Genomic DNA, 16,309 nt, shown 5'->3' on the forward strand with positions numbered 1-16,309 from the left:
TGGCAATGCTGATGGATGAAAGAGCCCTCATTTGAAACCAGTGATTTGAGTTGAGTGTATATCCAAACCATTTCTAAAGACAATATTTGTTTAAGAGCTCTTATCACCCTAAATGTAAACTCTAAAGTGTCCATTTCTTGATTTTTCACTTGTGAATCTTAACTGCAAGGAGGCCTTACACTGAGATACACGAAGGCAAATGCATTGATGCTTTAGCAGAAAAATCCCTCAGTCTGCCACAGACCCATGTTTATTTTGGCAGCTCGTCTGTGTGCAGGCCACAATTGGCGCATGCTTGAAAAGAAACGTGTGCCTGTCTGCGACATATTGTTAAAGCAGAAGAAAATGTATTTGTTTCCCCACCTGGTGATACTGCACTTATGAGCGATGCAATGCCTGGCTAAGAGAGCCACGCTCAAATGAAATGTCGTATGTCATTCATCCAGCAGTGAAAGCCTCTTCTTTGTTCACGGCAGCCCTCAACATCGTTGCGAGTATTTTAATAATTCCACTTACTCACTGAACAGTTAGCGCGTGGTGGGCTGAAGTCCTCACCTCAGAGTAATGAGGCTGTACATCCAGGTGTTTTATGGTTAAGAACGCTATTGTTTATCTACTACCTCTTTTGGTTAATTCTTCTTTTTCATAGCAGCTGTGAGAGGAAGGAAGGTTGCGATCTTGTCAGTTAGTACCTGCTTCACTTCCGTTTTTGCTGCAAAAGGAATATGTGGTGTTAGAGACCAACATTGCTGGGAGGAGAAAATGTCATTGTGCTGCCTTCAGGGTGTGATGGGGGTCACAGCTTTTTTTTATCGCCTCCCTCATGCTTCCATCAGATAGGGTTGCATGGATACTATTTGGGTTCTAAGCTCCCCCTTATCTCCTAAATCTTTGTCATTTCTGTGTTTTCTTCCCTGCTTATTTTGCCTCTGGACAGGCAGAAAGCATTCAATACCAGTTTGCTTGGCTCGCAAACTCTGGAGCTGAACAGAAGGTCTTACCACCTGCTGGCCAGGGAAGTAGTACAGCAGGCCATAAATTCTGCGGGATGGGGAATTTAGCAGATGCAATAATTTAATTTAAATATGTTATGATGTTTCTTTATTTTTACTGAACACAAGATGATAAATTCATTCCTGGTATAAATTCACAAGAATAAGTGCACTTCCACTGAGCATGAGCTTGGCCCCTTATTTTTGTGCCATACAGTAGTAATCTGCACTTTGTATTCCTTTATACGAAGTATATGCTGACATATTATATCGTTCATTCAAAAAAAAAAAAAAACAAAACAAAACACAGCCCCCCCGCAAACACAATAAAACGCAACAAACCACTCCAAAATAAGACTTAGCCCTGAAAGAAATGCTTTCTTGTGGAATAATCAAAATTCAACTGATATCTCATGCTGCTGTAGGGTTCAGCATCATTGGTTCTAAATTTTTTTTTGTCTGGATGTCTTGTGGCAAGAACGAAAATCAATCATAGTAACAGCATCCTGCAGTCCCCTTTCTTGTTCTAACTAAATTGCATCTAACAGTTTAAAAATGGGCTGCAAAATTTTCAAGTGATTTATTCCATGTCCCCCCATTGTCATAGCAGAACTTTTTCAATTCAGAAATCTGGTTGCAACCCCATACTGAACTCTTGCTCCTTCGCTGCAGAAATTTGTTAGCTAGAGCTAGATTAGATTTTTAGCAGCTAATCTAACTGCTGTAGGGGTTTGCAAAGTGGGGACAGAGCTGTGCTATTGGATTTGTCCAATTCATTTGACTCCAGGACTATAATTGCACTTATGTCTTACAAGGCTTTTATAGCCTAGGGCTGGCGAGCAGCAGAAAAACAAATTGGCAGTGATACAGTGAGAGTGAAAGGGAATGAAAGGCACACATTATCAGTCTCCAGGCAGCACTGTTCTGGCAGGAAGTTTCTCGGTTAATTTACAAATAAAACTTAGATTTTAGGATGGGCACACTGTCAGCCAGACAATGGGGATGTCAGGCCCGACTGTTACTTAGCAAAAGTAGCAGCCATGCCTCCCCACAAGCAGGAATTCTTCAGTCAAACAGACGACTCCTCTCTGGAGCCAGCTGGCTCTGTAACGCAATTAGCAGGGAGAGGGGTCAGGCCGCGAGGTGTGCGCTGTGAGCACTGCCTTGCCGCCACGCGCTGCAGCCACCCGGGCCGACAGCGCACCCGAGGCACCAGCAACGGCGCAACACCCAGCTTTGGGCAGGGGCCACGCAGATGCGATAAACTCGAGCGCTCAGGCTGCTCCTCGTTCCCCGGGATTTTAGCATTTGCTTCGTACTCTTCGGCTGCTTCGGGCTTTTGGATACAGGTGTTTCTGTCTTTCCACCTGCACGGGGAGCCCAGCGTGCACCCAGGCTCTGGCCCATGGAGCAAACCTCAGTGATGTCCATCGGGGCGCCCAGGCCACCACAGCCAGCACTGCGAGTGAGTGACCCGGGAAGCTGCTGCTGGTGTGCTGCCACTGATAAGATTATCGCGATGGTTTTTATCGCTGGGATGATCTTGCAAGGACAAATACTTCTGGTTGATGCCAATTGTACATTTGTAGCACTGCGTTGTATAAATGCAGTGGTTAGGGATGTATGGTTTAAAACCAAAGAGATAGTAACTTGTGCTTTAAAAGCAGTTCTCTGCATGTGATGAGGTGGTACTCATAGCAAAGAGTAATTCATCATCACACTGATGTTTGCAGGGTTTTGGGCTTGGAGCCATCACTTCCAGTCTCAAACAAGTGTAGGTTGTGCTGACTTCATGTTTACTTGAGTTTTGTTCTCTGAGGTGTGATACAGGTATAAAGTGTTTGAGGATTTTTTCAGTACGAAAACTGTTAGATTATTAGCAGAATAATTTGTTGTGAATTAAAAAGGGTCTCTTAGCAGCATTGGGACCTATTTTGAATTCTGTTTCTGTAGCTGTATATGCCATGTACCATTCCCAAGGCACCATGAGGAAAGGCAGAACCAACCCTTTTCGTCCTGGTTTTCTTTTTGTAGTAAAACAAGTGAGCTGTCTTCAGTTTGAATTTCCCTATGCAACAGGGCAACTGCATAGCCTTGCAAAAGTCTGTTTTCATATTTATTTACCTTTTTTTTTTTTAAGCAGAGGTTGCTAAAGCTGTTGTGGGCTTTCTCCGTGCCGCAGAGCGAGTGCCTGTACTCACTCCATTGTATGGTGAGCTGGATGCCTCCGCTCCGCCGAGCAAATGTGGGGCATGGCTTGCGAGCCCAGTGCCTGGCCTGCTCTGAGCACTGCTGCCGTGAGCCAGGTCATGGCTTCCCAGCTTCCACAGGAATTGCAGCTCAACTTCAGCCAGGCATGGAGCGGCCATGCCAAATCCTCGTGGTCTATAACTTTTCTATGCAAAGCCCCAGCACTGGGCAGAGCTGGTCAGAGCAAACTTCACCTCTTGCCCTAATCATTTCTGAGGCGACCTAGCTGCGTCTGCTTATTCAGATACGAGTGTGAAAACAAAGTCAGGATTTTGTTGTTCGATTAAATTACTACCTAGCTTTGTATGTATTGGTCTGCACTGTGATGTTGTCAGCATAAGTATTTTCTTGGGTGTGACTTTGTTTTTACTGAGTAATAAAATAGAAGTCAGGATGACCATGAGAACAGTTTTTTATACTGATTTTCTACATGTAAGAGGCTCTAGTATTAGTATTGTTAATGTTTCCGAATTTCTTGTAAGCACAGACTGCATTTTCTTCAAAAATGGCTTTTATGTATAGCTTTAAACAAAATACAACTCTGTATTTTTATTTCAATTAAAACGAACTGAGAATCTCAATCCTACTTTGAGTGTAGCTTCATTTTACTCTGCTAGAGTACAAAGTATAGGCAAAAAGCATATTTTTAACTTTTTGATTTGTGTCACGGTTCACAGTTTTGCATGTTTCTCTTACAACTAGGGTACAGTTTGCCACTCAACCAACCTTGTAGGATTTAAATTCTTTACTTTTAAAGATGCTACCTGGTTCTGAAGAGGGAATATTCTTTGGTATAACACCAGCTAACATGAGGTCCCTAGAGATTATTTACAAATGATTTTTTTTTCCAGAGACAATGCAGGAGGCAGAGCTACATTTTAGCTTCTTTGTTAGGTCTATTGTCCACATTGTTTAGGGGCTAGCACCAAACTAGGGGTGGTGGTCTTTTAAGGTTTAAGTGGGACTTAAACTCTCTTTATGCATTACACTGGCATTCTGCATGTGGATTAAATTTTAACTTTAAAGCTTACAGTTGAAACTGTTGTGCACAGCTTGTCCATGACTGTCAAATACTTTTTACCATCTGTTAAATCACCTCCAGTTCCTCCCATATAACAAAGCAAACACACAGATCTTTAGATGGATTTTGGGTATGTCCTACTTAAAATTGATCCATATTTTATGCGACTCTGCTCCAAATAAAGTAACTTCCCTGGTATTTCCCATTCTTCTGTAATTCACACTGTCCAAAATATTTTGCTTCTATTTTCAAACAAAAGAGGAGTCTTCCTCGCTAGATATGGAGACCTCAAGAAAACATTTGTAATATAGTAAATAAAGAAAGAGCGGTCCACGATGGAAAGTTTCTTGACATCCAGAGTCAAGGCATTTCACATTTCTGTGACAGCTGTATTATTGTAACTGACATATGATGTTTGCTGCCTAACATTTTGTTCTAGTAACTCAGATTTCTGCCTTAAATTATTGTAGGTAATGTACATTTACATACCATGTTAATGGCTAATTTGATAATTACTTAATTAAGCCATCAGATAACAATGTGTTCTGAATGAAGCAAATTATTTAGCTGATCTTTTCATGAGCAACTGGAGAAAAACAATATTTTAACTTTTTTCTGTAATGAAATATTTCTAGTATTGAGCATTGTAATTCAATCTGTAAGCCATGACCCCTCATAAACTGTTGTTATCACTCTGATTAATAAAGAGCCAATTTGCTGTTGCAGCTTCGTCACTTGGGAAATGATGAGGTTCACATCGTCTGGTCTGAACACACCAGGAACTACCGCAGGGGCATTATACCAACAGATTTTGGAGATGTTTTAATTGTTATTTATCCAATGAAGAATCACATGTTTTTCATAGAGATAATGAAGAAACCAGAGGTATGTTTTGACTGCTATATTGGATCTATTATATGTGCTGCACATGTGACCAACAGTTTTGTTGCTTAAATAAAGCTCAATGTTATAGGGTTTTTTTTTTTTTTCTCCCAGCAAATACTATATCTAGGCTGTCCTCAGTTTAAAAGCATACTGAGCAATGAGTTTTTGTTTTAAATATAGAAATGTGAATAGCAATTGAAATGGCTACTAATTCATGTTATATTATGCTTAGTGCCTAAAGAAATATTTCAGATTTCTAAACCAATAGAAGTTATTGTACAAACAGCTTAAAATCATGATGAATTTCCAACGTGAGCCAACAGAAGCAAAATAATAAATATTTAAGCTTCTCATTTGCTACTGATTCACCCCATAAGAATTATCAACTGTTGTACATATGGCACTGGGCATAACCTCGCATGTTTTCAAGACCCTCATCCTAATCTGACTCAATGGGATGGTATAGGCACTTGGATATCCTTATATCAGACAAAGTATTTGAGTTTTATTGTTTGCCATTTAATTAATTGTCATACAACCAACTTTTGAGATTTTTTTTCAAATAATGGATTTTGGTTTTTTGGTATATATATTTGTCTGGCATATATAGTATGTACTTTATGAAAGTAATCCATGCGATAAGTACTATTTCCCTTTTATGAGGGACAGTATTTGTCCAAGAAAATAACCAGCTGTGGAAAAATTCATTCACCAGGTGACATATTTACCAGCTGTATATGATATTTTTGGAGTTGTGAACGATGGGAGCTATTATATATTAATCAGACTAGACATTTCAAACTTGATTTTTTTCTTTAATGTTTTGAAAGAGTGTTTTTTTTTCACTTGCACTTGATGGTGAGCTCTGCAGTTTACTTCTTGGGCATTTTAGCTTTTATTCTTCCATAAGGAAAATCAGAGTTTAGCTCTATGAACATGCTTGAAAATTCTATGAATCAACCTGAGAACAGCTATGTCATCTTGTATATTAGTCAAAAATACCCAACCGCCAGAAAGAATAATAGCTAACTGGAAATTTAGTGTTATCCCTACATTTAAAGTACAAACCATTACAATGTAATAAAATTAATCCAGACATTTCCAGGGCAAGTGTGGCTGACCTTTTGTTCACCAGCTACTGACCCCAGGGTGAATGAAAGAGGCTTGCAGAGAGAAATGTCTGTTGTTTGGCTTCGGTCCCTGGTATTTAAATTGCATTCCCTAATCAAATGAAAAGGCTGTCCTCTCTATCAGGTTACAGAATCCATGGCAACATTTGGCCTTTTATATACATAATGTTAGCCTTTTTGTTTGCATCTAAGTAGAGACACCTGGAGCAATGTTAACATTAACCGATTTAGCATTAATAGCTTCATTATATAAGAATTTCTGATCAGATAGCTGTTACTTTTGTTATATTGCTTCAGCCTGTATTGTTTTCATTTTTTATCTCCCTGCTTGGCAACCGGGCAATGATTTGCAAATTTTTTTTGTCTTGATTAATTAAGCAATATAATTATCAGGAACCGTGATGCAGTCTTTGCTCGACAAAGCTTCTGAGGGAAGACAATAGTAAGTCTGTTAGTGTGAATGCATTCCACGCGTCACAGATGCATGAGGATATTCTGAACAATGAGACGAAAAGCTGCCTGCAAAAGAGGACAAAGAATGCCAGGCAGACTCTACACACTGCACATACCGCCAGGGACATACTGTGGGTTCCCTGGGACACAGATGCCTCGTTAGATTGCAGCTAGTCATCAGAGATTAATTCTCAGCCATTTGGTACAATAATTTACCCATTCCCCAGTCTTTTAACTAGTGCTGCTTGCTATAGAAGTGAAGTCTTTGTGCTCAAAAGGTTTATTTAACCTTCCCTACTTTTACTGTGTGCAACAAAAATAATTATTTTTTTTTCTTGGAAATTGTAGTGAAGCAGGTGTTTGCAGTGTGGTGAATATTAATTTCTGGTTCATGGATAACTTGCACTGACATTTGGAGTAGCTGGGGGGGGGGGGTAATTTCCCTTGACTTCTTTTTTCTTTTTCAAATTCATTCCTGTCTAAGCCTACTGATTTTTTTTGTAACCCTTCGAAACCCTGTTTTCCTCAAATGGCTGTTTAAATACTGGCTTACAGAAAAGTACTGACAAAGGAGCGTGTTCCTATGCATTCAGTTTCTCTGTCCCTTCGTCCTCCCTTGTTAAGGCAGGCGCTGTACGGATGGAGACTGACGGTACGCAGCGTCCCATTGCCTTTAATGACCTGGATGGATCTGCTCTTGGTTCTGGTTTCATGTGGGCTACACTTGTCTTGCTTTGCCAACGTAAAATCATTCGCACTCAGACAAAGTCACCTCTATCTTCTGCTTCATTGCTTTCTTTTCCTATCAGACAGTGTATGCCAACTTTGGCTCGTGAAAAATACTTATTTTTTGACAAAGTATGTGCCCAGGACACAGTAATTTAAATAATTTAGTTTTCTTCTTGAGAAAAAGCATGTTTCCACATTTCCTGAAAGTTCCGTACTTTACAAAATAATCATGTGCAGGGTAAGTAATAGACTTCTCAACTGTTCTGCACCCCTCTTTTTGTTGCCTTTTCGTTACCTGGGCTGGCAGTGTTATGGCTGGGGGTAAGCCAGCTTGCGCAGGCCTCCCCAGGCCCTCCCTGGGAGCAGGCACACGCACCCACGAGCAGCAAAGGAGCATGCCAAAGTTTTGGGATTCAGCTCAAATGAGCCTACTTTTTTAGTTTGAAAAGTTTTTTTGTAGTAAAGTGTGGTTTCTTGGAGTATGAGAGAACACATTACTGAACTTTTTGTTTAAAGACGTCTGTCAGATTGGAGATATTTTTTGAAAAATTTGCAGCAGAGTGCCCATTGAAAGATGTTTAAAAAATGTATGCAAATAAACAGTGTACAAAATAAACACACCTTGTGTATACTTTCAGTATATAAATTCAGTAATCCTGGGTTAAGACAATCTGCCACACTCCCTAGACTCCAGGTGTTTCTGAAATAGTGTAACAGCGTCCTGTAAGCAAAGCTTGCTGGCCGAAAAGACTGAGAATGAATTTCTTTGTACGGTAGCATATGTAAGTGCTAATGTGACTTAGAATATATAGCATTTGCGTGTGATATAATTTTAATACTAATATGTACTTCACAGGCTTATTTGTACTTACATAAAAATGTAGTTTTACATTTCTTTCTCTTTTTGTCAACACTTGTAAGAGTGTGTGTGTTAAAAATTTCATTTAGAAATGTTATTGCTTAAACTGGAGAAACTTGATGCTCTAGAACATTATCACTTTTGTGGCATAGATTTTCTTCTTGTCACCTTCCTTTCCACCTGGCTAGTTAGTAATGCTAGCATTTAAAAAAAAAAAACAGAAAAGAAAAATACTATGGAAACATTTTACATTAGTCCTTTTTTTGAGGGGGAGTTCATTATTTTAAGTAAAGGAATGACAAAACTGTGAAAAGACAGCTGTCATTTGCAGATGTTATATTAAATCCAAATTTCTCCTGTAATTCATTGCCACTTCCAATTAGAGGAATTCCCTAGATGCAGGGGATTTATATTATTCTCTTTGTCCATTTATTGAATGACTGTCACAGTCACCCACAAGCAGTTGCAGAAGAATAATAGAGGGTATTTATTTATGTGATAAGCCCCTGTACAGATGGAAAAATCCACAGCTTATATGTTGGTAATTGCTGCTAGCTTCTGTGTTGTTTTTTTTTTTAATTTTCATTTTGAGTTTGTGATAGGGAAGTGAGTTTGACTATTTGTCAATGCTGAAATTTACTGTACAGTTAATCGTTAAGATTGTCTCTGCTTTTGACATGGCAAAGCCTGTTATGTGTTCCTCACTGCAGATGTTTTTCACTTTTATAAAGTGTGTGGGTCTCTTTTACCTAACGTAGCCTTTGTCTGAAGAGCCATATGCCACCAAATGACGTTATGTGGAGGGTTCCTCTGGAGGTAACCCTGCAGTAACACAATTCTAACATCTTGATGCTGTATGCTGGACGGACCTGTTCGCTTGTGTGCCAGCTCTGCTTACAGGTGCCATCTCCCCTGCTTTCCATGAACCTCATTATCTTGGATCAGCTCGCTCTTTTTTTTTTTTTTTTCCTTTAGAGAAGTCCATAAGTCCATGGAAGGAGTTTATAGAGGATTATCTGAAACAAATACTTCTTTGCAAAAGCTCCTGCTGGGGGGGGGACTCAGCCAGTGAGTCAGGGTCTCACATTGAGATATAAGACAGAAAACCTCTCAGCATCTGCTGCAAATGGAGGATCAACTTTAAATTCACTGGCAAATTTTGTTAATGTATATAATGAGCTCATGCTTACCTCATTAAATATGCCACGTACATATGCACATCAAACATACTGGTGATAGTTATGGAAGGTTAAGTGCTTAAAAAATTTGGGATTAATATCATACTAGAAGTGTCAGTATGTAAAACAATGTGGTCATACTGCTTCCTGGCAAAATAGTTTACTAGTCTTTTGCCTAGAGCTGGGAAGGGTGAAATCTTCCTCCCCTTGCCTCTTACCTTTCTCAAGCAGCAGGTGCCTTGCTGTGAAAACCCTGTGGGCATCGGGTGTGTCGTTTCTGTTTCTCACTGTGGAATTTGCTCCCGTGCTCCGCAGCCTCCTTTGGCTGAACTTCACATGTTGTTTTTATTTTGGGGTCTACAGGTGCCATTTTTCGGTCCTCTCTTTGATGGAGCCATTGTGACTGCAAAGCTTCTGCCAAGCCTTATATGTGCCACGTGCATCAACGCCAGCAGAGCCGTCAAGTCGCTCATCCCGCTCTACCAGAGCTTGTATCCTTTCCTGCTGATGATGCAAAGTTCCCCTTGGTAGTGTTCTTACTTCTGAATATCCTGCTACTAAGAGGTAAGCTTTAATGAAAATACTTCCTAGAAAAGGTCAAAGCTTTCTTCGTGTCAGGCTCAATGGTTTTAAGAGTCATTCACGCCCAGTTGCCATCCACTGTTTTTAAAAAAAATTGTAACATCACAAGAATGTTCTCACCAGAGGTTGCAGACAATCTTGCTGATGGTGGACTTGGACTTAACATTGATGCTTTGAACTGTAAGTAGCGATAATCAATTTTCTTTAATGCCAATAAAAGTTATCTACAGTGTATATTAGGCTAATACACAGAGCTCAGTTGTATTCTTATCTTATTCAAGAAAGTAGTCCAGTTGACTTTACTTGGACTCATTACATTAACAAGACAGATGGGATTTGGCCTCTCATATGGATGTTTCAGTTCCCTAATTCCAGTCTTATTCAAGCCATTTCTGTAATAGGGAATCTTCAGAACACATTTTTTAACAGTTGATGGGAGATAACTAGACGGTATGCTTTTCTCCTACAGAAATTGTAGGATAAACTTTTATTCTTACATGATGTGCAGACTAATAGCATTATTATTGGGTTTCACTTTTTCTAGGATTTTCTCATAATGCCATGATTATGCAAGAAATGTTTTATTGCTTGTTTTGTTAATCTTATCACTTATCTCCAGAACAACACTTACTGTACTGTGTTTTCTTTGGGAAGCTTTTGATTTGAGGATTTTTCTAATAGTATGAGTTTTAGGAAGAGTTTGTAAATGTTTTGATCTTTGGAAGAATATTGATTAATTAGTATGAGACACAATTTTAAAATACAGTATTTTCAAAATGCTCTTCTTTTAAATAAGGCTGAATTTTATCCAGTATACTTTTCAAGAGTCCTCGGAATTTAAAAGTAACATTGTAGTTAAATTCATGTTTGATTAACTTCATTGTTTACTCATTTTATACACAAAACAAAGCCAGTTGGTGGTTGTTGCATAAGCAGTTGAGTGCAGTACATCAATTGCAAAATCATGGCAGTACCTAACAGATGATTCAAAACTTGCCAGGTTTTCCACTTTTGTTTAATGAGAGCAATCTAGCTAATTACTAAAATTCTTCTATGTGGAACTTAGCTTAATCCATCTGCTGGTAAAGTCAATGTGTAATAATGAAATAGTGTAGTAAAATTAATGTAAAAACCAGCACTGACAAGAACGAAGTGTCACTATTGCCTCTTCCTGTAATCCTACCACCAAGCTCCCCAAAGGAGTCCTCAGATTTCTGCATCCTGCTCATCTTTTGGCTTTCAGTGTTCTGTGAGCAGGCGGCCTGCACCCACCTGCTGTGCTGCCACTTTCCTACAGGGTCCCTTTCTGGGTCCTTCGTTGTCCCCGTTGAAACATGAGCAGCACAAATGTGGCAGCACATACCACTTTTCAGCATATGTTTGGGGTCAAGCTAAAACTGTATCTCTCCTCTGACTCCTGTTTTCCTTTTTTGTGTCTGCTTTTGCACCAGTGGTATCTCTTGTGGATCAACTGCTACATCTCCACTTGATAGATGAAAGAGAACTGAGAAACTTCTGAAACTGGACAAAGATAATGGGGTGGGAAGGTCCCATCAGGATGACACTGGAGTAGGAGAGAAGGACATCCATAACTTTTATTGTAGAAAATTAAACTCTTTTGGATAGAAAAGGTCAACAATAATTGCTCCCTATAAACACAAAAATATACTAAAATTCTTAATGAGCCAGAAATTGGCATGTAAATGTATGGATGTATAAAGGAGGTATTTGAACCTGTCCATTGCAGTAACACTGCTCTGTAGCCCACAAAGCGTGCAAGCTCAGTGTGACTTTTCTCCCTGGTGTTGGCTTTGCTAGCTGTTATTTGGAGAACAAGAGAAGAGCAGCCCCAACAATTTAAAAGGTAAATAAAGGACTTTAGTAACTTTGTCATACTGGGAGTGAAAATAACTCAAAGGTGAAATAACTCAAAATATTTGAATGGAAGGGAGAAATAGAAAGCAATAATCCTGGAGAAGGGAAGGATGCTGTTTGGCAGCACATGAGACATAACTTTGCGGTTTGGATGAGCACAGAAACACTTGTGGTAAGGCAGAGCCAGGGAGTCTTCTACTGCTGTTTGTCATACAGGGTAGCATTCGTAGCAAGAGTTAGTAGGTACATTTTTTCTCAATTCCAGCATGGTTAGGAATTGAATGAACACTTCGTCTGATGTAAATGGCTCAACAGTAATAAAACACTGACAAATCCAAGGGAAATCATGGGGCAGTAATAAAAAGAAGCAGGGGGCAGAGGGACTGCTTTATCGGGCACCTGTGGCAGCTTCACCATAAAGCAAAGCACTCATGCTCCACTGCTGTAGTTCCCGGGTGGGAGAAGCATTGTGACCCGCGGGAGCGCTGCGCGGGGTTGCATGCTGCTGGGCGCTGGCAGCGGTGTGCAAGTGGTGACAGCTGAAGTCACTTGTTGGAAAGTCTGCAAACTCCAGTTACAGCTGCACTTGTCAGGGGCTTTGAGGGAAGTGTAATCAGCCACAGAGATTAATTTGCATCTCAATTAGGAAAGAGTCAGGAGGAAGCAGTAGGGTCTGTTGCTGGAAGGTTGTGGAAGAAATCTCATCAGGCACAAAAGGTGCCGAGCTGGGTGCTCCAGCGAGCGGAGGACAATATCTGAGTCCGGTTTCCATGGGGACCAGGACTACAGAGCCACGGGAGAATCTCACTTTGCACTGTAATCCTTTGGTCATGATGACACAAATTCCACTGTCGTACCCAAATACGTTTTTCTGTTAGGAATACCTCTGAAAATGAGAAACGTAACTATGGCAGAACACACAAGGTTTTTTAATCCATTTTTTGTGTTCAAGTAACTGCTTCTGTTTTAAGGCACTCATTAGGCCAAGAGAAATATTCATTACAAAATAATTAAACATATTTAAATCTTAGTTTAAAGCTGTTCTGGCCACAAGTTCTTTGTGTACATCAAATGGCATGTGATGGCATTGCACCGAAGCAAAAGCAGGGCACTTACACATAGATGAGTTGTCTTTGGAGTGGTTAAAGCTCAGTTTTCTCTGCAACTGCTGTAATGCTTACATGTTAATGGATGATTGTATATTAGCGTATGTCCAAAATAATCATTTTTTGGTGCACTGAAGCATTGAGACTGAGCGGCCACAGACCGTACTAATTGGTGCTCTCACTGTCCTTAAGTAACTGTTAAGTGCGAGGTAATGTGTTTCAGCAGCCTCACCAGTCTGCTTTTTCAGGCAGTAATTGTCATTTTAAATATGCCTGTGTGTTTTATGGAAATCACAAACAATGAGGAGGCTTAAAATTACATGAGAACGTGAAAGAGTAAGTCTTAAACTTTCTAAAATTGTTGTATGATAATGTATATATTAATGCAAGTTTTTGAGCTTGTTAAAGGCACCTTATTGTTTGATGGGGAAAGGAGGAAACTACAAATCTCCCAGACAAACAATTGCCTGTGCAGAAACTGAAGTTCCTCTTACAGAGCCCAGTTAAAGCAGAGGCTGCTAATCTCAGTCTGTAAGAGTAAGGCCAGTCTATAAGCAGAAGGCTTTAGGCGATAAGAGCAGGGATGAAAACCAGTCCATTTTTAAGACTTTGGCAACTGGAATTGGACACAAAGGAGGAAAGCATGGATCCATGGACTGTGTGTAAAATATGTGATGCAGTGTAAAATATATCCTCATGTGAATAAAATAACAAATTGTTGTGTCTCCTCCAATAAGCAGGTGTTTTTCTTCACAGCTGTGCAACAGCTTTTGTTCAGAACTCCCTAAACGTAGCTCTTGAACAAGTGTAAATTGGGATATTTTAGTAACTTATGTCTTGGAAAATATGCATCGAGCTGGGAAAAAAAAAAGCCCATTTCTTTGTATGCAGTCTGCCGCAAAATATCCAGATCCTGTCTTACTTTATGTGTGTTATTGGTGTCAGAGCAGAGCAAGGGCACAGGTACCCCGCTGTAATTCGAGACCTGCCAGCTGTAACTGGAGGTGCTGCCGGCCTGCTGCTTGTGGGGCACCTCAGCACCAGCCTTGTTCCACCTCCACCTGCAGCACTCTGTGGAGGAATTGCAATGTTAAGTCACCCTTCCTAGCTACTTTAATCACTACTAACATGGCTTTCCCCTAATACTTGTGGGCAACAATAATTTCTCCAGTTCTTCCTGTTTCTTTCCTGCAAACCACTTCTGTCACATGCCAAGCCCCTGACAGAGGAGTAGGACTGGCCGAGCCAAAGTGTTTCACATGCGCTGGCCTGGCAGATTGCACCCACGAATGTCTGGGCTTCTGTTTTGTTCCTTCCGTTTCACAATTACAAGGCCTGACAGGATTTCAGAGCTCCTAGCAGGTAGAGAGCTCGCAGGGGACAGGTGAGGTGTCGGGGGAAGATGAGGGTGGCTGTTTGGGCCAGAGGAGGGGAGGGAAGCACAGCTTGCTGGGGGGAGCGGGACTGGTGCCACTGGAAAACACCACATTGGTCCCTCAGGCTGCTGGGGGAAGCTGGGTGTGATCTGTATTTTGTAAGAGAGGGCATGGCAGAGGTGGAAGACCAACTGCTCGGGTAGCCACAGCTGGAGAGCAGTAACCGGCTGTTTGCACTCAGCGAGGGGCCTGTTGAGCAGGACCCCTGAGCAAGCATCTGCTCTGGTTCCAGTAGTACAGAACGTTTCCAAAAATGTTAGGGGTGATGATATACTTCAAAAATTGTATCTTTATGCTTTCTTTCAGTTAATATAACATTAGTTGTTTGTTGGAAAAGGATTTTTCAACGTTGGTCCATTCTGGAGTCCCAGTTGCCCTAAGCTGCAGTGTATATAGTAGTACACATCTTTGAGAGCTGGTCTTATCAGTAAAGATAAATACTGGGGGGAAAAAAACATGGTTTGTCCCCAAGACTTTATTTTGCATCTGATTTACAGCTGCTGTTCAAGCTGATAGTCTCAAAGCTCAGGTGCAAGCAAATCACTGAATGTGGAAATGTAACTAAACCTGCAGGTGTCAGGCACTTTGGTGGCTGGTCCATAAGTTGCTGCTCCACAAAGATTTTGGAATCTGGGTATAGTGATGTCTGCACAAAAAGATCCCCTTAGAACACACAGGGAAAAGCAATTTTGATTATCCTGAATCCAGATTGTCTTGCAAAATGGAGTAATTTCCTTGCTCATTGAATTACACTGTTCTTTTTTAGAGCTTTTTTAGTCACTCTCAGGTTTTACTTATGAACTTTTATAACCAGGTTGCTTATTCTTTCTTATCTCACACATTTCATAATAACAACAGGAGTGAACATCCCAGATTCTTCCCTTTTATCCTTTTAAAAATGAGAAAAATAGTAGTGCAAGCTTATCTTCACAAGAAGACAGCTATTCTTCAAATCACAGTGGCTAAAAGATTATACCATGGTTTGTTTAGAAAAAAATTGTAAGTGCTTCTTAACTTGGGAGAAAAGCTTCTCAGAGTTTGAAAAATGGGTACAGTGATGCAGAGGAAATGTTGATGAATTGCTGGGTAAAGTTTGTGAAATAGACCCGTGTACCTGAATGTGAATGGCCACATTTCTACATTTCTCTGTTTGTGCTCTTCACTTTAAAAAAAAAAAAAAAAAAAAAAGGCAAGAAAAAAAAAGCTTATTTTTAATTGAAAAAATATTTTAATGTTATTTGTGGTGTTTTTATTGCTGTTTCCCCCCCCCCCCCCCCCCAAATAACTATCGTACTTGCAGTCCTGCTTGCTCTCACTAACTGAGTTTGAAGAAAACCAGAAGAGATTCTGACATGTCTGAGATGTTGCCCCAGGTTCGACCTGCTCTTTGTGAGGAACCTGCTGGAAAGTATGAAATGTCCCTGTGTGCATGCACCATTTGATTTTAACCATACTCCGTTGATTTCTTGTAGTCTTTGAAATATTTTCTTAGCAATTTAAGCTACATTTATTTTCCTGTGAATGGGTAGATGGTGATTTAGTGCCTCTTGGGGTTTAAGAATTAACATGTTTACTGTAACACTATCTTTTTAAGCATCCTCACTCTTAGGATAAATCGGTTTGGTCTTACGGAATTTTATTTTTCTTATTCTGCCTTTTGATTATTGTGTATTTTTTGTAGTCTTTTATAGCATCTTGATCAGAGTACAGTGCTGCAATGCTCTTTAGGGGAAGAAGAAATATCTCATGGCAGGGGGGACACACCAACTCATCAATCACTCTGCTGTTCTTTTCGCTGTCAAAACAATGTTTC

At 40.2% G+C, this 16,309-nt stretch overlaps 1 protein-coding gene across 1 annotated transcript in view; it reads left to right on the forward strand.

The window, feature by feature from the left end:
* Positions 1-16,309, forward strand: part of RALGAPA2 (Ral GTPase activating protein catalytic subunit alpha 2) — a 136,683-nt gene that overhangs the window by 79,464 nt on the left and 40,910 nt on the right. Inside the window, exons 36-37 of the mRNA XM_035565481.2 lie at positions 4,990-5,148; positions 9,861-9,988. Of these exons, the coding sequence (XP_035421374.1) occupies positions 4,990-5,148; positions 9,861-9,988 (287 nt within the window). The remainder of the gene's footprint in view (positions 1-4,989; positions 5,149-9,860; positions 9,989-16,309) is intronic.

The sequence above is a fragment of the Cygnus atratus genome, chromosome 3 (genome assembly GCF_013377495.2).
Source record: "Cygnus atratus isolate AKBS03 ecotype Queensland, Australia chromosome 3, CAtr_DNAZoo_HiC_assembly, whole genome shotgun sequence".
NCBI lineage: Eukaryota > Metazoa > Chordata > Aves > Anseriformes > Anatidae > Cygnus > Cygnus atratus.